This window comes from Oncorhynchus masou, chromosome 32 (genome assembly GCF_036934945.1).
Source record: "Oncorhynchus masou masou isolate Uvic2021 chromosome 32, UVic_Omas_1.1, whole genome shotgun sequence".
NCBI classification, from domain to species: Eukaryota; Metazoa; Chordata; class Actinopteri; order Salmoniformes; family Salmonidae; genus Oncorhynchus; species Oncorhynchus masou.
In genome coordinates, this window is record NC_088243.1 from 76,580,347 (window position 1) to 76,602,965 (window position 22,619).

At 45.8% G+C, this 22,619-nt stretch overlaps 1 protein-coding gene across 1 annotated transcript; it reads right to left on the reverse strand.

Annotated features, from left to right (window-relative positions):
- Positions 1 to 1,170: 1,170 nt before the first annotated feature.
- Positions 1,171 to 10,351, reverse strand: LOC135527112 (SH2 domain-containing protein 4A-like). The gene is made up of 5 exons (XM_064955760.1): positions 10,253 to 10,351; positions 7,758 to 8,110; positions 2,643 to 2,878; positions 2,280 to 2,502; positions 1,171 to 2,109 (listed from the first exon to the last, which is right to left on the reverse strand). The coding sequence occupies exons 2-5, from the start codon at positions 7,936 to 7,938 to the stop codon at positions 1,958 to 1,960; spliced, it is 792 nt and encodes a 263-aa protein (XP_064811832.1). The 5' UTR covers positions 7,939 to 8,110; positions 10,253 to 10,351; the 3' UTR covers positions 1,171 to 1,957.
- Positions 10,352 to 22,619: the final 12,268 nt, after the last annotated feature.

Genomic DNA, 22,619 nt, shown 5'->3' on the forward strand with positions numbered 1-22,619 from the left:
AAACATACCAGGATGGTTTGACCTATGACCCAAACATACCAGGATGGTTTGACCTATGGCCCAAACATACCAGGATGGTTTGACCTATGACCCAAACATACCAGGATGGTTTGACCTATGGCCCAAACATACCAGGATGGTTTGACCTATGGCCCAAACATACCAGGATGGTTTGACATATGGCCCAAACATACCAGGATGGTTTGACCTATGGCCCAAACATACCAGGATGGTTTGACATATGGCCCAAACATACCAGGATGGTTTGACATATGGCCCAACATACCAGGATGGTTTGACCTATGGCCCAAACATACCAGGATGGTTTGACCTATGACCCAAACATACCAGGATGGTTTGACCTATGGCCCAAACATACCAGGATGGTTTGACATATGGCCCAAACATACCAGGATAGTTTGACCTATATCCCAAACATACCAGGATGGTTTGACCTATGGCCCAAACATACCAGGATGGTTTGACCTATGGCCCAAACATACCAGGATGATTTGACATATGACCCAAACATACCAGGATGGCTTGACCTATGGCCCAAACATACCAGGATGGTTTGACCTATGGCCCAAACATGCCAGGATGGTTTGACCTATGGCCCAAACATACCAGGATGGTTTGACATATGGCCCAAACATTCCAGGATGATTTGACCTATGGCCCAAACATACCAGGATGGTTTAACATATGGCCCAAACATACCAGGATGGTTTGACCTATGGCCCAAACATACCAGGATGGTTTGACCTATGGCCCAAACATACCAGGATGGTTTGACATATGACCCAAACATACCAGGATGGCTTGACCTATGGCCCAAACATACCAGGATGGTTTGACCTATGGCCCAAACATGCCAGGATGGTTTGACCTATGGCCCAAACATACCAGGATGGTTTGACATATGGCCCAAACATTCCAGGATGATTTGACCTATGGCCCAGACATACCAGGATGGTTTGACCTATGGCCCAAACATACCAGGATGGTTTGACCTATGGCCCAAACATACCAGGATGGTTTGACCTATGGCCCAAACATACCAGGATGGTTTGACATATGACCCAAACATACCAGGATGGCTTGACCTATGGCCCAAACATACCAGGATGGTTTGACCTATGGCCCAAACATACCAGGATGGTTTGACCTATGGCCCAAACATACCAGGATGGTTTGACCTATATCCCAAACATACCAGGATGGTTTGACCTATTGCCCAAACATACCAGAATGGTTTGACCTATGACCCAAACATACCAGGATGGTTTGACATATGGCCCAAACATACCAGGATGGTTTGACATATGGCCCAAACATACCAGGATGGTTTGACATATGGCCCAACATACCAGGATGGTTTGACCTATGGCCCAAACATACCAGGATGGTTTGACCTATGGCCCAAACATACCAGGATAGTTTGACCTATATCCCAAACATACCAGGATGGTTTGACCTATGGCCCAAACATACCAGGATGGTTTGACCTATGACACAAACATACGAGAGACAGCAAAGTGAAAATAAAATATGCATAATTCCTGATTATAAACGTAAAGCTAAACCTTTTCCTCCACCCGATGTACAAATCAGATACAAACTTCCATGTAACTATGTAGAAATAGCTCTTGTATTAACCATGTCCAAACCTCTTGTGTATTTAGGTTCAAGGAGAGGTGGAACTGTATAACTACCATGCAGTCTCCACAAACCTTCAACGAGGGGGGCACTTCACCAGAGTACCAGTGTCAAGCATTCCTCCCACTCAGCTGTGCATGTCCACCTTTAACTCGGCTAAGTACGGAGCTCCTCTTTCTCTGCACCGTTCCTCAGGTGAGTGTCTGTCCGTAGGTCACTTTTACCTGGTATTCAAATGAGCTCTTCAGGTGGGCAGTACCTCTTCTGTGTGATTGGTTGACCGTGGGTGACCCCAGTGTTACCTCAGAGAGGACCTGGGCACCAGCTGCAGGTGCGAAGGTTTGGTGGGCACAGGGGGCTTGGCGATGGGAGAGGATGTGGAAAACGTTCTCCTGAGCTGGGCCACCCGACCACCAAAAGCTGGGCTCTCCTCCTCATGACTGACCACCACTAGAGAGATAGAGAGGGAAAGGATTGTAGAAATATCTGTTAAGTCAATGAACTTGAACCGAGTGTAGAGTAGACATGTCATTCCAGAGAAACATGCGCGTGCCCGTATGCACACACAAAAAGACACTCTCTGCATAGTTTGATTTAATTTGATTCTCTTTCTCTCTCACCTCCTCTGCCGTGTGGGTGGGCCTTCTCTGTGACTGACAGCTGGGGTTGTAGAGACAGGCTGATGTTGCTGTGGTGGGGTCTGTGGCAGAGGCCCCAGTCCTTTACGTCTGTGCTGTTGCCTGACTCATTGTCGCTGCTGTCCTCCACGGGGTCGTTTGGGTCGTCCTCAGCGCTGCCTGAGTCGTGGTCCTCCTCAGAGTCCTTAGAGCCGTCTGAGTCTACCTGGAAAAAGAAGAAGACTGTTGAGCTACATCCTGTATGGTAGAGATGACATATTTCTCTCTCTCTTGCCCTCTCTTTCTGTGTCTCATATGCATACACATCACACACACACATACACACACTTTGAAACAAACACTTACGCTGAGTTGCATCAGTGTGGCTGATTGTGAGCAGGTTTGGTGGTTCTCTCTGTCTGCCAGTAGAGACACAGTATGGAGATCAACCACTATGTTGTTTATTGCTGTACTCTGTAGTCTGGTGTTGGTACGAAGGGTCTGGGGGAGTTTGGAGGATATAAATTCATCCACCTCGCCGATCACGCTCACACTCACATCTCCATCACGACCCAACAGCCAGCGCACGCTCTTACTGTGACCTGAGGAGACAAAGAAACACATAGAATATCACTCTGTGTAACTAGCACAGATAATACAACAGCAGGTAACTGTTCAAACCTGTCCCCAATTTAAATCCATTGTCAGACTGATGGAGTCTGGTTGTAGTACACCGTTATAGCCCAGCAGATGGTGATGTTGTCTTATCAGTGAACAAACACATTACTGAGGTCTAGCTTGATCTATTGTCCAGTCTATTGTCTCTGCACAAACACTGCCTTACTGACACACTGGTCTTCACCTTACAGTAATCACTCAGATCTGACCACAGATCCGTGTTAATTAGCTGGCTAACAATTGGTGGGATACAACCTCTAGTCTCTAGTCACAGACAGGTCACCATTACAGTAATATGAACACGATACACATGAATAGGCTGCTAGCCTAAATGTAAAAAAATAACCCATTTCAATTCAGATAAGTGAAGATAAGCCTATGTAATATAGAGCAAAATGGCAACAAAAGGTGTGGAAATGGTCTTGCAGCAATTCATATTGGAAATATGTTAATCATTTTTTAAGTGTAGAAGATGGGCCAGAGGCTGTGTGTGTGTGTGTGTGTGTGTGTGTGTGTGTGTGTGTGTGTGTGTGTGTGTGTGTGTGTGTGTGTGTGTGTGTGTGTGTGTGTGTGTGTGTGTGTGTGTGTGCGTGCGTGCGTGCGTGCGTGCGTGCGTGCGCGTGCGTGCGTGCGTGCGTGTGTGTGTGTGTGACATTTAAGAGTTGTACTGTGTTGCCTACGTACTATCTTATGTAAGGAGAGTCTTTCTGGGCCATGGGGCTGAGAGAGGAGAATAAAGGGCCTGTGAGAAGAATGATGAAGTGTAGTGTTTGTTGCTTAACACAGTGGTTTTACTGCTCATTTTGACACCTGGTGTTAAGAGATGAGAGATGACCTGGCCTATCCTACTGCTACTAAGGTGACACACACACTCACCCAGATGATACATAGAGCACAGATTGGAAAGACAAAGGGGTAACGTGATACTCGGGGTTAAAAGCGACGAGCCGCACCAAACACAGGGCTTACTCAATTCTATTCACTGCTATTCAATCTGCCGGGCAAGAAGACAGGCAGGAATGTGGAATGAATCAATCGCTGCAGCTCTGTTTCTGACGATAGAGCTCTGATATGAGGGCTGGCTAGTACAATATACTAGAGGGGGGGGGGTCTCATTCTATATCCTATCAGATGGAGTGGGGGAGGGGATAGGTCTCATTCTATATGCTATCAGATAGAGTGGGGGAGGGGATAAGTCTCATTCTGTATCCTATCAGATAGAGTGGGGGAGGGGATAAGTCTCATTCTGTATCCTATCAGATAGAGTGGGGAAGGGGATAAGTCTCATTCTGTATCCTATCAGATAGAGTGGGGGAGGTGATAAGTCTAATTCTGTATCCTATCAGATAGAGTGGGGGAGGGGATAATTCTCATTCTATATGCTATCAGATAGAGTGGAGGAGGGTATAGGTCTCATTCTGTATCCTATCAGATAGAGTGGGGGAGGGGATAATTCTCATTCTATATGCTATCAGATAGAGTGGAGGAGGGTATAGGTCTCATTCTATATGCTATCAGATAGAGTGGAGGAGGGTATAGGTCTCATTCTGTATCCTATCAGATAGAGTGGGGGAGGGGATAGGTCTCATTCTATATGCTATCAGATAGAGTGGAGGAGGGTATAGGTCTCATTCTGTATCCTATCAGATAGAGTGGGGGAGGGGATAATTCTCATTCTATATGCTATCAGATAGAGTGGGGAGGGGATAGGTCTCATTCTGTATCCTATCAGATAGAGTGGGGGAGGGGATAGGTCTCATTCTATATGCTATCAGATAGAGTGGAGGAGGGTATAGGTCTCATTCTGTATCCTATCAGATATAGAGTGGGGAGGGGATAATTCTCATTCTATATGCTATCAGATAGAGTGGAGGAGAGTATAGGTCTCATTCTATATGCTATCAGATAGAGTGGAGGAGGGTATAGGTCTCATTCTGTATCCTATCAGATAGAGTGGGGGAGGGGATAATTCTCATTCTATATGCTATCAGATAGAGTGGAGGAGGGGATAATTCTCATTCTATATGCTATCAGATAGAGTGGAGGAGGGGATAATTCTCATTCTATATGCTATCAGATAGAGTGGAGGAGGGGATAGGTCTCATTCTATATGCTATCAGATAGAGTGGAGGAGGGTATAGGTCTCATTCTGTATCCTATCAGATAGAGTGGGGGAGGGGATAATTCTCATTCTATATGCTATCAGATAGAGTGGAGGAGGGTATAGGTCTCATTCTGTATCCTATCAGATAGAGTGGGGGAGGGGATAAGTCTCATTCTGTATCCTATCAGATAGACTGGGGGAGGGGATAGGTCTCATTCTGTATCCTATCAGATAGAGTGGGGGAGGGGATATGTCTCATTCTGTATCCTATCAGATAGACTGGGGGAGGGGATAGGTCTCATTCTGTATCCTATCAGATAGACTGGGGGAGGGGATAAGTCTCATTCTGTATCCTATCAGATATAGTGGGGGAGGGGATAAGTCTCATTCTGTATCCTATCAGATAGACTGGGGGAGGGGATAAGTCTCATTCTGTATCCTATCAGATATAGTGGGGGAGGGGATACCTCTCATTCTATATCCTGTCAGATAGACTGGGGGAGGGGATAGGTCTCATTCTGTATCCTATCAGATAGAGTGGGGGAGGGGATAGGTCTCATTCTGTATCCTATCAGATAGAGTGGGGGAGGGGATAGGTCTCATTCTGTATCCTATCAGATAGAGTGGGGGAGGGGATATGTCTCATTCTGTGTCCTATCAGATAGAGTGGGGGAGGGGATAGGTCTCATTCTATATGCTATCAGATAGAGTGGAGGGGGGTATAGGTCTCATTCTGTATCCTATCAGATAGAGTGGAGGAGGGGATAAGTCTCATTCTGTATCCTGTCAGATAGACTGGGGGAGGTGATAAGTCTAATTCTGTATCCTATCAGATAGAGTGGGGGAGGGGATATGTCTCATTCTATATCCTATCAGATAGAGTGGGGGAGGGGATAAGTCTCATTCTGTATCCTAACAGATAGAGTGGGGGAGGGGATAAGTCTCATTCTGTATCCTATCAGATAGAGTGGGGGAGGGGATAAGTCTCATTCTGTATCCTATCAGATAGAGTGGGGGAGGGGATAAGTCTCATTCTGTATCCTATCAGATAGAGTGGGGGAGGGGATAAGTCTCATTCTGTATCCTAACAGATAGAGTGGGGGAGGGGATAAGTCTCATTCTGTATCCTATCAGATAGAGTGGGGGAGGGGATAAGTCTCATTCTGTATCCTATCAGATAGAGTGGGGGAGGGGATAAGTCTCATTCTGTATCCTAACAGATAGAGTGGGGGAGGGGATAAGTCTCATTCTGTATCCTATCAGATATAGTGGGGGAGGGGATAAGTCTCATTCTATATCCTATCAGATAGAGTGGGGGAGAGGGAGAGGATGCTGGGTATCACATATATACACACTGTTCTATTAGAACATTCTGTGCAGGCAGAGAGAGGATAGGAGGCAGAGGAGGGTACAGGTGGGTGTGACCGCCCAGGGAAAGGAAAACATAAATTATGAAATATACACTCTCATTTCCCATATGCAGTTACCATGATGCCAGGTTCATGTTCTGAAGTATACTCTAATGTACTGTACATGGTCTGGATTTATTCTGCATTCTGTGCTCACTATTAACCTGTTGATGCTCTGGGGGCGCTATTTCATTTTTGGATGAAAAACGTTCCCGTTTTAAACAAGATATTTTGTCACAAAAAGATGCTCGACTATGCATATAATTGATAGCTTTCGAAAGAAAACACTCTGACGTGTCCAGAACTACCAAGATATTTTCTGTGCGTGCCCTAGAACGTGAGCTTCAGGCAAAACCAAGATGAGACGGCATCCAGGAAAAGAGCAGGATTTTTGAAGCTCTGTTTTCCATCCTTATATGGCTGTGAACGCGAGAGGAGTGAGTCAACCCTTTCTGTCGTTTCCCCAAGGTGTCTGCAGCATTGTGACGTATTTGTAGGCAGATCATTGGAAGATTGACCATAAGAGACCACATTTACCAGGTGTCCGCCCGGTGTCCTGCGCCGAAATTGGTGCGCAAAAGTCAGCTGCCAGTATTTTTCCATGAGATTCAGAGAGGAAAGCAAGCTTCCACGAACGATATATCAATGAAGAGATATGTGAAAAAACACCTTGAGGAATGATTCCAAACAACGTTTGCCATGTTTCGGTCGATATTATGTAGTTAATTCGGAAAAAGTTTTACGTTGTAGGTGACTGAATTTTCGGTTCGTTTCGGTAGCCAGACGCAGAAAACAGAAAACGGAACGATTTCTCCTACACACAGACGCTTTCAGGAAAAACTGTGCATTTGGTATGTAACTGAGAGTCTCCTCATTGAAAACATCAGAAGCTCTTCAAAGGTAAATGATTTTATTTATTTGGTTATCTGGTTTTTGTGAAAATGTTGCGTGCTAAATGCTACTCAAAATGCTATGCTAGCTTTGCATACTCTTACACAAATTAGTCAATTTCTATGGTTCAAAAGCATATTTTGAAAATCTGAGATGACAGTGTTGTTAAGAAAAGGCTAAGCTTGAGAGCAGACGCATTATTTTCATTTTATTTGCGATTTTCAGAAATCGTTAACGTTGCGTTATGCTAATGAGCCTGAGGCTTTAGTCACGATCCCGGATCCGGGATGGGGAGTTTCAAGAATTAAGGACCAGTGTGTGTGTGTGTGTGTGTGTGTGTGTGTGTGTGTGTGTGTGTGTGTGTGTGTGTGTGTGTGAGAGAGAGAGAGAATGCTGTACCTTCTTTAGACCTGTGTTGTTCCCTGGTTCTCCTCCCTCTCTCGTCCTTCTCCTCCCTCTCTATCCAGCGTCTGACCTGCTCCTCTCTCATCTTCAGAAACAAGATTCTCCTCTGGTCTTCACTCAGGGCCTTCAGAACCTCTGGGTCCACCCACATCTCCTGTAGGATCTGAGCCAGCATACTGTCTGATCCTAGATGAACTCCCTTCCTCTGGTGCTGTTGGGACTGTCTAAAATGCTGGTGCCGGCCTGGTTCAACAGAGGACTTTAAATCAACTTCTTAGACGTTCCCTCCGTTATGTTATATGACTTCTGCTGGGAGGGTGGATGGTCAATGATTTCTTGCTGGTATTCTAGAGCAGGAGAGAGTATATATATGTGATTAAAGCCTTTCTCCTCAGACTTTCCCTCTATGGCTGTCCACCAACACAATTGTAGGTGTGTGTGTGTGTGTGTGTGTGTGTGTGTGTGTGTGTGTGTGTGTGTGTGTGTGTGTGTGTGTGTGTGTGTGTGTGTGTGTGTGTGTGTGTGTGTGTGTGTGTGTGTGTGTGTGTGTGTGTGTGTGTGTGTGTGTGTGTGTGTGTGTGTGTGTGTGTCTGGTTCTGTGTGTGAGTAAATGTGTGTCCACTCCCTCCACTAACCCCACACAGAGAACTGCCCTACTACTTTCAAACATTCAAAGGTAAACAGAGACCAGAGACCAACCCAGCTGGGTGGCATAATGACTTTTTATGTAAACAGAGAGAGAATGGCAGAGAGAGACACATGCAGAACCTTAGCTTTATTTCCATTTTTGGATTTAGAGAGAGGGAGGGAGAAAACGAGGGAAACTGGCACTGTTTATAATTTTTTAAGGGAGAGGGGAAGAGAAACAGAGATAAACACAGAAACAGAGAGAGAAAAGGGGTGGAAGAGACTTTGCAACGAGAATTGCTATCTCTCATGACCAGAACAGAAGTGACGGGGAGATAACCAGCTATCGCTCATGACCAAAACAGAAGTGACGGGGAGATAACCAGCTATCTCTCATGACCAAAACAGAAGTGACGGGGAGATAACCAGCTATCTCTCATGACCAAAACAGAAGTGACGGGGAGATAACCAGCTATCTCTCATGACCAAAACAGAAGTGACGGGGAGATAACCAGCTATCTCTCATGACCAAAACAGAAGTGACGGGGAGATAACCAGCTATCTCTCATGACCAAAACAGAAGAGAAGAGACAGAGAGATAACCAGAACTATGTTTCCCCCCTCGTAAGGCTCATGGTCACCCTACTTATGCTCAGATGAACACGCATACTGTTTTTGGAACATTATCAGCAGGTGAATGAGCAGGTGAATGAGATAATAATCAATAGTTATCCTCTTATATTACAACACAGAGGGCCAGACCAACAACACTACCAACAACCACGTAATTGTACAGTCACAGAACATCAATGGAGAGAAAACAGTTACAACAACACTTTCTATCAGCTAATATATGGAATACCTCTACTACTTTCAACAGGTAAAGCACTGCAGGAATCGAACTCTGGTACAGATTAGACACATTACAGCTATCCTAACATCATTACAACAACATTATAACAACATTGATACACAACATAAAGACATGCACCAGTGTAACTAGAGACCAACAGGAACAGATGCTTGTAACACACTGGCCACGACAGTAAGACACACAGACACACAAAGCAGGCAGTCTTGAATCTATGCCAGCATGTAAATACATTTAGGGTTTACCATCGTCACTGTTCACATAGAAAGAAAGAACAGGAGCAAAAAATACAGAATAGAGAGAGAAAGAGGATGTGTGTCGCATACTAAGAGAGACGTTTAAAAAGTGTTTAGTGGAGTTTTCAAACAGAGCCTGTTTTACTGAAACTGACAGAGAGGGGTTGTGAGAGTCAGATGAACTCAGACAAGAACAAGAAAATAAGAGAAACAAAACAAAAGCGAGAAAATGGTGAGGAAAAGCAAGTAGAGCGGAGAAACCCCTGAGAACCCCCTGAGAAGCCCCCTGAGAAACCCCTGAGAAACCCCTGAGAACCCCCTGAGAAACCCCTGAGAAACCCCTGAGAAACCCCTGAGAAGCCCCTGAGAAACTCCTGAGAAACCCCTGAGAAACCCCTGAGAAACCCCTGAGAAACCCCTGAGAAACCCCTGAGAAACCCCTGAGAAACCCCTGAGAAACTCCTGAGAAACCCCTGAGAAACCCCTGAGAAACCCCTGAGAACCACCTGAGAAACCCCTGAGAACCACCTGAGAAGCCCCCTGAGAACCCCCTGAGAAACTCCTGAGAAACCCCTGAGAAACTCCTGAGAAACCCCTGAGAAACCCCTGAGAACCACCTGAGAACCACCTGAGAAACCCCTGAGAAACCCCTGAGAAACCCCTGAGAACCACCTGAGAAACCCCTGAGAAACCCCTGAGAAGCCCCCTGAGAACCCCCTGAGAACCCCCTGAGAAACTCAGCATACTTTACTTACTGTGATTGCTCAGCCTGTAGCATTAGCGACCTCGGTCCGTGTGTGTTACACTGTGACTGACTGAATCTGTGTGACGTGTGCGTGTCTGAGTCTGTATGAGAGCGGTTGTAGTCTGTACAGTAGTCTGTACAGCCTTTATACTGGATATGAGTGGGCTGCAGTGACATCATAAAATTCCCATCCTCCCTCTCTCTCTCTCTCTCTCTCTCTCTCTCTCTCTCTCTCTCTCTCTCTCTCTCTCTCTCTCTCTCTCTCTCTCTCTCTCTCTCTCTCTCTCTCTCTCTCTGTCTCTCTCTCACTCTCAATTTCAATTCAATTTAAGGGGCTTTATTGGCATAGGAAACATATGTTTACATTGCCAAAGCAAGGGAAATATATAACAAACAAAAGTGAAATAAACAATACAAAATGAACAGTAAACATTACACTCACAAACGTTCCAAAACAATTAAGACATTTCAAATGTCATATTATGTCTATATATGTCTCTCTCTCTCTCGCCCTCTTTCTCTCCTCCCTCTTTGAGGTGGAAATATCAGGAACTCTTACAGACAGGAAGAAGTATAATAACTTACTGTTAACAGGTCATTAATAAACATGATTACAATAGTAGTCATCGTCAGGTGGCTGAGCCCAGCCATGACTGATCAGTATCTGGTAATGAAAGCCTTTGTGTTGTGATGTTTGATTCCTGCTGCCGCCTCATGGCTTAAAGTCAATACACTGTTAAAGCAAAACATGAACACAGTAAGAACATTTACAGTATACAACAATAACGATGTGCTGTAACTGTATGTTAGTTTGGGGTATTTAGAGCATGTCAATAAATGTTGGCTATGAGTCTTGATGAATAGAAGCAGGAAAAGGAAACAGAAAATATTTCAATCACTTACAGTACATTTAGATTGTAGCCCATAGCCAGCTCAAGGTCCTTTCCCTGTTTTGGTCGAGAAAGGTCAGCAAGGTCAAGGTAGTCTCAGGGAAAACCCAGACCTGCCATGCAACATGTAGGAGTTTTTGGGGAAACACAAAACACATTAGTCATAAACCAGCCAGCACAGGTTGGGACTTTTTCCAGGGCTGTCAGATAAAGATATGTTTCGACACACCTATTTGTGTGCACACGGCCACTCACTACCAAGTAGATTTCCTTGCCTGGAAATGTCTTCCACGTTTTCCTGTAACCGTTTGATTCCTTGTCATTTAAATACAGTAATTATACAGTGATTAAGGATTGTAACGAAATCACATTCACGGAACCAAAAAGTCGGTGGGTAAACTCTGATCTGGTCGCTGTGAAAAAATATACTTTCTATCCATTATTCCACAAAAGCTGTGCAAACTGCTAAGCAAAGAAAAGTAGGTAAAGTGCGTTTGCTTGCATTTACCCTTCACTACACCACTTCTAGTATGGTGAGTGGTGTGGTGTGGTGTGTGGTGTGGTGTGTGGTGTGGTGTGGTGTGTTGTGGTGTGGTGTGTGGTGTGTGGTGTGGTGTGTTGTGGTGTGTGGTGTGGTGTGTTGTGGTGTGTGGTGTGTTGTGGTGTGTGGTGTGTTATGTGGTGTGGTGTGCGGTGTGTGGTGTGTGGTGTGTGGTGTGTTGTGGTGTGTGGTGTGTGGTGTGGTGTGTGGTGTGGTGTGTGTTGTGGTGTGTTGTGGTGTGTGGTGTGGTGAGGTGTGTGGTGTGTTGTGGTGTGTGGTGTGTTGTGTTGTGTGTGTTGTTTTGTGGTGTGTGGTGTGGTGTGTGGTGTGGTGTGTGGTGTGTTGTGGTGTGTGGTGTGTGGTGTGGTGTGTGGTGTGGTGTGGTGTGTGTTGTGGTGTGGTGTGTGGTGTGTTGTGGTGTGTGGTGTGGTGTGTGATGTGTTGTCTGTTGTCTGTTGTGGGGTGTTGTGATGTGTGGTGTGTGGTGTGTGGTGTGTGGTGTGTGGTGTGTGGTGTGTGGTGTGTGGTGTGTGGTGTGTTGTTGTGTGGTGTGGTGTGTAGTGTGTTGTGGTGTGTGGTGTGTGGTGTGGTGTGTGGTGTGTTGTGGTGTGTGGTGTGTGGTGTGTGGTGTGTTGTTGTGTGGTGTGGTGTGGTTTGTTGTGATGTGTGGTGTGTGGTGTGTGGTGTGTGGTGTGTGGTGTGTGGTGTGGTGTGTAGTGTGTTGTGGTGTGTGGTGTGGTGTGTGGTGTGTTGTGGTGTGTGGTGTGGTGTGTGGTGTGTGGTGTGTTGTGTTGTGTGGTGTGGTGTGTTGTGTGGTGTGTGGTGTGTTGTGGTGTGTGGTGTGTGGTGTGTGGTGTGTGGTGTGTGGTGTGGTGTGTGGTGTGTTGTGTTGTGTGGTGTGGTGTGTTGTGTTCACAGTGAACTTCAGATTACTGTACTACTGCAACATACAATGTATTCGGAAAGTATTCAGACCCCTTGACTTTATCCACGTTTTGTTATGTTACAGCCTTATTATAAAATTTATTAAATAATCATTTTCCTCATCAATCTACACACAATACCCCATAATGACAAAGGGAAAACAGGTTCTTACAGGCAAATGTATTACAAATAAAAAACTGAAATACTGACAATTTTCGACAACTTGATTGGAGTCCACCTTTTGTAAATTCAATTGATTGGACATGATTTGGAAAGGCACACACTTGTCTATATAAAGTCCCAGAGTTGACAGTGTATGTCAGAGCAAAAGCCAAGCCATGAGGTCGAAGGAATTGTCCGTAGAGCTCAGAGACAGGATTGTGTCAAGGCACAGATCTGTGGAAGGGTACCAAAATGTTCTGCAGCATTGAAGGTCCCCAAGAACACAGTGGCCTCCATCATTCTTAAATGGAAGAAGATTGGAACCACCAAGACTCTTCCTAGAGCTGGCTGCCCGGCCAAACTGAGCAATCGGGGAGGAAGGGCCTTGGTCATGGAGGTGACCAAGAACCCGATGGTCACTCTGACAGAGCTCCAGAGTTCCTCTGTGGGAGAACCTTCCAGAAGGACAACCATCTCTGCAGCACTCCACAAATCAGGCCTTTATGGTAGAGTGGCCAGACAGAAGCCACTCCTCAGTAAAAGGCACATAACAGCTCTCTTGGAGTTTGCCGAAAGGCACCACAAAGGACTCTCAGACCACGAGGAACAAGATTCTCTGGTCTGATGAAACCAAGATTGAACTCTTTGGCCTGAATGCCAAGTGTCACGTCTGGAGGAAACCTGGCACCATCCCTACGGTGAAGCATGGTGGTGGCAGCATCATGCTGTAGGGATATTTTTCAGCTGCAAGGACTGAAGAAACTCCGCAAATACAGGTGTGCCAAGCTTGCAGTGTCATACCCAAGACTTGAGGCTGTATTAGCTGCCAAAGGTGCTTCAACAAACGACTGAGTTAATGGTCTTAATAATTATGTAAATGTTATATTTCAGATGCTTTTTATTTAAAAAAAATAATAAAATTTTTACTTTGCCATTATGGAGTGTTGTTTGGAGATTGATGAAGAAAAATAAACAATTTAATACATTTTAGAAAATGTGTAAAAGGTCTAAGGGGCCGGAATACTTTCTGAATGCTCTGCATACCTAGCATCCTCTGCTGGTCAGAATATCTCACTGTAAATGTCAATGGTGGTATCTGAACAGAAAGAAGCGTACAGTACTACACATGTGGGGAGCGTTGAACCATTAAGCCACTGCATCTGACATCTGATTACAGTTTTCTGTAGGAAATGGAATGATCTGACAATGATAAGCGGATGCAGGGCCACTGCATCACCCAGTCAGACAGTCGGGTGCAGTCAGGCAGTCAGACCTGAGAGCACTCTTATTGTCAGTGAACCAGATTAGATTTCCCAACTTGCATTTGAGCGGGCGCCACTAAAGCCCGCCCATTTGATTTAGTGACATCATCAAGGAAATTTCGAGGAGAAACGTTTCTCCCACCATAGTGGCAGTAACCATGACAACATGATGTTTAATGGGATGATCAAACACACAGGTTGTCTTCCAACTGGCACCCTATTTCCTATATAGTGCACTACTTTTGTCCAGAGCCATAGGGATCCATTTGGGACGTATACAGAGACATGGCTCCTCACGCTGGATTACAATTAGATTGAAATTAGCAATGTGCTGGTCTAACTTTTTCTATAACCTACCGGTGTGTACTCTTAATTTGACCAGTGGCTCACAGCAGGAATATTAACCTGCAGCAACAAAACACGTAAATTAATATGTGGATTTTAATTTATGGACATTTTCATAGGGGTTGATACATTTTTTGCTATGGCAAATCAAGTATGACATTTTAAAGTGGAAATGCTAAACTTTAGAAGCCTTTATAAAGCTCAGATACCTGTACAGTACAAGTTTACATTTCCTGCTGCGCAACAAAATGATCTGCTACAACAGAGTGATCAAATTATGATATCAGATCTGTATCTGTGTGCTGAGCTGTCAGGCAGGAATAGAGACTGGGGCTTACTCTGTGTTAATAATAGACAGACAAATATAAACTATTGAAAAGTGGAGAAAGTGCTGGTTTTGTTATTAATAGCCAATATTATAACATTTTGTCAATCCATGAAATAGAATGAAGATATGTATCAGTATCTCTGTAGAGCAAGTCATGTCTGGCCTATATCAGTATCCCTACAGAGAAGTCATGTCTGACCTATATCAGTATCCCTACAGAGCAAGTCATGTCTGACCTATATCAGTATCCCTATAGAGAAGCCATGTCTGACCTATATCAGTATCCCTACAGAGAAGTCATGTCTGACCTATATCAGTATCCCTATAGAGAAGCCATGTCTGACCTATATCAGTATCCCTATAGAGAAGCCATGTCTGACCTATATCAGTATCTCTGAAAAGAAAGTTATGTCTGACCTATATCAGTATCCCTACAGAGCAAGTCATGTCTGACCTATATCAGTATCCCTATAGAGAAGCCATGTCTGACCTATATCAGTATCCCTACAGAGAAGTCATGTCTGACCTATATCAGTATCCCTATAGAGAAGCCATGTCTGACCTATATCAGTATCCCTATAGAGAAGCCATGTCTGACCTATATCAGTATCCCTATAGAGAAGCCATGTCTGACCTATATCAGTATCTCTGAAAAGAAAGTTATGTCTGACCTATATCAGTATCCCTACAGAGCAAGTCATGTCTGACCTATATCAGTATCCCTATAGAGAAGCCATGTCTGACCTATATCAGTATCCCTACAGAGAAGTCATGTCTGACCTATATCAGTATCCCTATAGAGAAGCCATGTCTGACCTATATCAGTATCCCTACAGAGAAGTCATGTCTGACCTATATCAGTATCCCTACAGAGAAGTCATGTCTGACCTATATCAGTATCCCTACAGAGAAGTCATGTCTGACCTATATCAGTATCCCTGCAGAGCAGGTCATGTCTGGCCTATATCAGTATCCCTACAGAGCAAGTCATGTCTGACATATATCAGTATCCCTACAGAGCAAGTCATGTCTGACCTATATCAGTATCCCTATAGAGAAGCCATGTCTGACCTATATCAGTATGCCTACAGAGAAGTCATGTCTGACCTATATCAGTATCCCTATAGAGAAGCCATGTCTGACCTATATCAGTATCCCTATAGAGAAGCCATGTCTGACCTATATCAGTATCTCTGAAGAGAAAGTCATGTCTGACCTATATCAGTATCCCTACAGAGAAAGTCATGTCTGACCTATATCAGTATCCCTACAGAGAAGTCATATCTGACCTATATCAGTATCCCTGCAGAGCAAGTCATGTCTGTCCTATATCAGTATCCCTACAGAGAAGTCATGTCTGACCTATATCAGTATCCCTACAGAGAAGTCATGTCTGACCTATATCAGTATCCCTACAGAGAAGTCATGTCTGACCTATATCAGTATCCCTACAGAGAAGTCATGTCTGACCTATATCAGTATCCCTGCAGAGCAGGTCATGTCTGGCCTATATCAGTATCCCTACAGAGCAAGTCATGTCTGACCTATATCAGTATCCCTACAGAGCAAGTCATGTCTGACCTATTTCAGTATCCCTACAGAGAAAGTCATGTCTGACCTATATCAGTATCTCTGAAGAGAAAGTCATGTCTGACCTATATCAGTATCCCTGAAGAGCAAGTCATTTCTGACCTATATCAGTATCTCTACATTTACATTACATTTAAGTCATTTGGCAGACGCTCTTATCCAGAGCGACTTACAAATTGGTGAATTCACCTTATGACATCCAGTGGAACAGCCACTTTACAATAGTGCATCTAAATCATTTAAGGGGGGTGAGAAGGATTACTTTACTCCTAACCTAGGTATTCCTTGAAGAGGTGGGGTTTCAGGTGTCTCCGGAAGGTGGTGATTGACTCCGCTGTCCTGGCGTCGTGAGGGAGTTTGTTCCACCATTGGGGGGCCAGAGCAGCGAACAGTTTTGTGGGCTGAGCGGGAACTGTACTTCCTCAGTGGTAGGGAGGCGAGTAGGCCAGAGGTGGATGAACGCAGTGCCCTTGTTTGGGTGTAGGGCCTGATCAGAGCCTGGAGGTACTGCGGTGCCGTTCCCCTCACAGCTCCGTAGGCAAGCACCATGGTCTTGTAGCGGATGCGAGCTTCAACTGGAAGCCAGTGGAGAGAGCGGAGGAGCGGGGTGACGTGAGAGAACTTGGGAAGGTTTAACACCAGACGGGCTGCGGCGTTCTGGATGAGTTGTAGGGGTTTAATGGCACAGGCAGGGAGCCCAGCCAACAGCGAGTTGCAGTAATCCAGACGGGAGATGACAAGTGCCTGGATTAGGACCTGCGCCGCTTCCTGTGTGAGGCAGGGTCGTACTCTGCGGATGTTGTAGAGCATGAACGGGCCACCGCCTTGATGTTAGTTGAGAACGACAGGGTGTTGTCCAGGATCACGCCAAGGTTCTTAGCGCTCTGGGAGGAGGACACAATGGAGTTGTCAACCGTGATGGCGAGATCATGGAACGGGCAGTCCTTCCCCGGGAGGAAGAGCAGCTCCGTCTTGCCGAGGTTCAGCTTGAGGTGGTGATCCGTCATCCACACTGATATGTCTGCCAGACATGCAGAGATGCGATTCGCCACCTGGTCATCAGAAGGGGGAAAGGAGAAGATTAATTGTGTGTCGTCTGCATAGCAATGATAGGAGAGACCATGTGAGGTTATAACAGAGCCAAGTGACTTGGTGTATAGCGAGAATAGGAGAGGGCCTAGAACAGAGCCCTGGGGGACACCAGTGGTGAGAGCGCGTGGCGAGGAGACAGATTCTCGCCACGCCACCTGGTAGGAGCGACCTGTCAGGTAGGACGCAATCCAAGCGTGGGCCGCGCCGGAGATGCCCAACTCGGAGAGGGTGGAGAGGAGGATCTGATGGTTCACAGTATCGAAGGCAGCCGATAGGTCTAGAAGGATGAGAGCAGAGGAGAGAGAGTTAGCTTTAGCAGTGCGGAGCGCCTCCGTGATACAGAGAAGAGCAGTCTCAGTTGAATGACTAGTCTTGAAACCTGACTGATTTGGATCAAGAAGGTCATTCTGAGAGAGATAGCGGGAGAGCTGGCCAAGGACGGCACGTTCAAGAGTTTTGGAGAGAAAAGAAAGAAGGGATACTGGTCTGTAGTTGTTGACATCGGAGGGATCGAGTGTAGGTTTTTTCAGAAGGGGTGCAACTCTCGCTCTCTTGAAGACGGAAGGGACGTAGCCAGCGGTCAGGGATGAGTTGATGAGCGAGGTGAGGTAAGGGAGAAGGTCTCCGGAAATGGTCTGGAGAAGAGAGGAGGGGATAGGGTCAAGCGGGCAGGTTGTTGGGCGGCCGGCCGTCACAAGAAGCGAGATTTCATCTGGAGAGAGAGGGGAGAAAGAGGTCAGAGCACAGGGTAGGGCAGTGTGAGCAGAACCAGCGGTGTCGTTTGACTTAGCAAACGAGGATCGGATGTCGTCGACCTTCTTTTCAAAATGGTTGACGAAGTCATCTGCAGAGAGGGAGGAGGGGGGGAGGGGGAGGAGGATTCAGGAGGGAGGAGAAGGTGGCAAAGAGCTTCCTAGGGTTAGAGGCAGATGCTTGGAATTTAGAGTGGTAGAAAGTGGCTTTAGCAGCAGAGACAGAGGAGGAAAATGTAGAGAGGAGGGAGTGAAAGGATGCCAGGTCCGCAGGGAGGCGAGTTTTCCTCCATTTCCGCTCGGCTGCCCGGAGCCCTGTTCTGTGAGCTCGCAATGAGTCGTCGAGCCACGGAGCGGGAGTGGAGGACCGAGCCGGCCTGGAGGATAGGGGACTAGAGAGTCAAAGGATGCAGAAAGGGAAGAGAGGAGGGTTGAGGAGGCAGAATCAGGAGATAGGTTGGAGAAGGTATGAGCAGAGGGAAGAGATGATAGGATGGAAGAGGAGAGAGTAGCGGGGGAGAGAGAGCGAAGGTTGGGACGGCGCGATACCATCCGAGTAGGGGCAGTGTGGGAAGTGATGGATGAGAGCGAGAGGGAAAAGGATACAAGGTAGTGGTCGGAGACTTGGAGGGGAGTTGCAATGAGGTTAGTGGAAGAACAGCATCTAGTAAAGATGAGGTCGAGCGTATTGCCTGCCTTGTGAGTAGGGGGGAAGGTGAGAGGGTGAGGTCAAAAGAGGAGAGGAGTGGAAAGAAGGAGGCAGAGAGGAATGAGTCAAAGGTAGACGTGGGGAGGTTAAAGTCGCCCAGGACTGTGAGAGGTGAGCCGTCCTCAGGAAAGGAGCTTATCAAGGCATCAAGCTCATTGATGAACTCTCCGAGGGAACCTGGAGGGCGATAAATGATAAGGATGTTAAGCTTGAAATGGCTGGTAACTGTGACAGCATGGAATTCAAAGGAGGCGATAGACAGATGGGTAAGGGGAGAAAGAGAGAATGACCACTTGGGAGAGATGAGGATCCCGGTGCCACCACCCCGCTGACCAGAAGCTCTCGGGTGTGCGAGAACACGTGGGCGGACGAAGAGAGAGCAGTAGGAGTAGCAGTGTTATCTGTGGTGATCCATGTTTCAGTCAGTGCCAAGAAGTCGAGGGACTGGAGGGAGGCATAGGCTGAGATGAACTCTGCCTTGTTGGCCGCAGATCGGCAGTTCCAGAGGCTACCGGAGACCTGGAACTCCACGTGGATCGTGCGCGCTGGGACCACCAGATTAGGGTGGCCGCGGCCACGCGGTGTGGAGCGTTTGTATGGTCTGTGCAGAGAGGAGAGAACAGGGATAGATAGACACATAGTTGACAGGCTACAGAGAAGTCATGTCTGAGCTATATCAGTATCCCTACAGAGAAAGTCATGTCTGACCTATATCAGTATCCCTGAAGAGCAAGTCATTTCTGACCTATATCAGTATCTCTACAGAGAAGTCATGTCTGACCTATATCAGTATCCCTGTAGAGCAAATCATGTCTGGCTTATATCAGTATCCCTACAGAGAAGTCATGTCTGACCTATATCAGTATCCCTACAGAGAAGTCATGTCTGACCTATATCAGTATCCCTACAGAGAAGTCATGTCTGGCCTATATCAGTATCCCTACAGAGAAGTCATGTCTGACCTATATCAGTATCCCTACAGAGAAGTCATGTCTGACCTATATCAGTATCCCTACAGAGAAGTCATGTCTGACCTATATCAGTATCCCTACAGAGAAGTCATGTCTGACCTATATCAGTATCCCTACAGAGAAGTCATGTCTGACCTATATCAGTATCCCTACAGAGAAGTCATGTCTGACCTATATCAGTATCCCTGCAGAGCAGGTCATGTCTGACCTATATCAGTATCCCTACAGAGAAGTCATGTCTGACCTATATCAGTATCCCTGCAGAGCAGGTCATGTCTGGCCTATATCAGTATCCCTACAGAGCAAGTCATGTCTGACCTATTTCAGTATCCCTGCAGAGCAAGTCATGTCTGGCCTATATCAGTATCCCTACAGAGAAGTCATGTCTGACCTATATCAGTATCCCTGCAGAGCAGGTCATGTCTGGCCTATATCAGTATCCCTACAGAGCAATTCATGTCTGACCTATATCAGTATCCCTGCAGAGCAAGTCATGTCTGAACTATATCAGTATCCCTACAGAGCAGATCATGTCTGGCCTATATCAGTATCCCTACAGAGCAAGTCATGTCTGACCTATATCAGTATCCCTACAGAGAAGTCATGTCTGACCTATATCAGTATCCCTACAGAGAAGTCATGTCTGGCCTATATCAGTATCCCTACAGAGCAAGTCATGTCTGACCTATATCAGTATCCCTGCAGAGCAAGTCATGCCTGGCCTATATCAGTATCCCTACAGAGCAAGTCATGTCTGACCTATATCAGTATCCCTACAGAGCAAGTCATGTCTGACCTATATCAGTATCCCTGCAGAGCAAGTCATGTCTGGCCTATATCATTATCCCTACAGAGCAAGTCATGTCTGACCTATATCAGTATCCCTGTAGAGCAAGTCATTATCTGGCTTATATCAGTATTCCTGCAGAGCAATTCATGTCTGACCTATATCAGTATCCCTGCAGAGCAAGTCATGTCTGAACTATATCAGTATCCCTACAGAGCAGGTCATGTCTGGCCTATTTCAGTATCCCTACAGAGCAAGTCATGTCTGACCTATATCAGTATTCCTACAGAGAAGTCATGTCTGAGCTATATCAGTATCCCTACAGAGAAGTCATGTCTGACCTATATCAGTATCCCTGTAGAGCAAGTCATGTCTGGCCTATATCAGTATCCCTACAGAGCAAGTCATGTCTGACCTATATCAGTATTCCTACAGAGAAGTCATGTCTGACCTATATCAGTATCCCTACAGAGAAGCCATGTCTGACCTATATCAGTATCCCTGTAGAGCAAGTCATGTCTGGGTATGTCTTAAGTAAAGTAAATGTCCTGACTACACTACAGACACCATCTAAAATACTTTGTTATGACTGCTTATGACAGCTTATGACCTCTGTATGACATCTGTTATGTTCTGCTGATGACAGCAGAAGGAAGGCATTGGGACCACGCTGTTACCATGGTGACCAGGTTGCGTGGCAGAGGCACCCCCATCCCCCCCACCCGCCCGCCCGCCCCCCCGCCGAGCTGTTCAGCCTGGGCACTCCAGAGGGGCAGCAGCCTGATACACACAAACACACATCCAGGCGCATGCACACACACCCACTCACACAAACACACTCACTCTCACACACAGACACACACACACACACACACACACACACACACACACACACACACACACACACACACACACACACACACACATGGTCAGAAACATACATCTCTTTCTACCAGCTGGCAATGTCACCAGCATGCTCTCTCTCTCTGTATGTCTCTGTCAAAACACGCAAGCACACCCACATAACCAGTCCAACTGGCTCTCACAGTCTCACGTCAGAATTAGGCGTTCATCCATGTTTCTCAAATGTAAAATGTCAAGGTTGTTCTACACGTGTTTAACATTAACTTCTCATTTTTAAGTTTAGGGTTAAGTTTAGACATTAATTCCTGAAATCTTAAGGTTAAGTATTAATTCCAAATGGTTAAGGTAAATGTTAAGGTTTGGGATAGGCTTAAAACAAAAATCTCAAAAACAACTTTCTATCGCTGGATTCGAACATTCAACCTTTTGCACCAGAGACAGACGCAAAACCGAAAACTACTTGAAAGTCACAGTGCTCACTGTTGCCCCTAGTGGCCGGTTTCCACATCATCTCCCAACAACCTCATACATGGATGGACGTTGAATACTGACTGGTATCACGGGTGACCTGGCTGAACCAATCACACACGCTCAGTGTTTCTCTCTTTTATGTCTCACTGTACATCACTGGCTTTTTCTCTCTCTGTCAATTTTTATGTGAATACCTTCACCATCCTGTATTCATTCTTCCTGTTTCTTGCCCTCGTTTTGCAATATATTTGGGGATAATTATGTTTTTTTATTCACTTTCATTGGCTGCACTATTTGCTCTGTGAAGTTGACACAGGTGAAAGTAATTGAGGATCAAATTAAGGAATTTCTCCCTCCCGTCCTCTCTCTTTCTCTGTCTCTGTCTCTGTCTCTCTCTTTCTCTCTCTCTCTTTCTCTCTCTCTCTCTCTCTCTCTCTCTCTTTCTCTCTTTCTCTCTTTCTCTCTCTCTCTCTCTCTCTTTCTGAACCTGAATATTGACTGGTTTTCATCAGGCTGTCCGCTCAAGAGGAAGCATCTCACTGTAACCAGTGCCTGTAATCTGGTTCAGATTATTAACCAACCTACCAAGGTGTTTACAAACACTACAGGAACAAGATCATCCACATGTATTGATCACATTTTTACTACTGTAGAACTTTGTTCTAAAGCTGTATCCGTACCCAATTCTG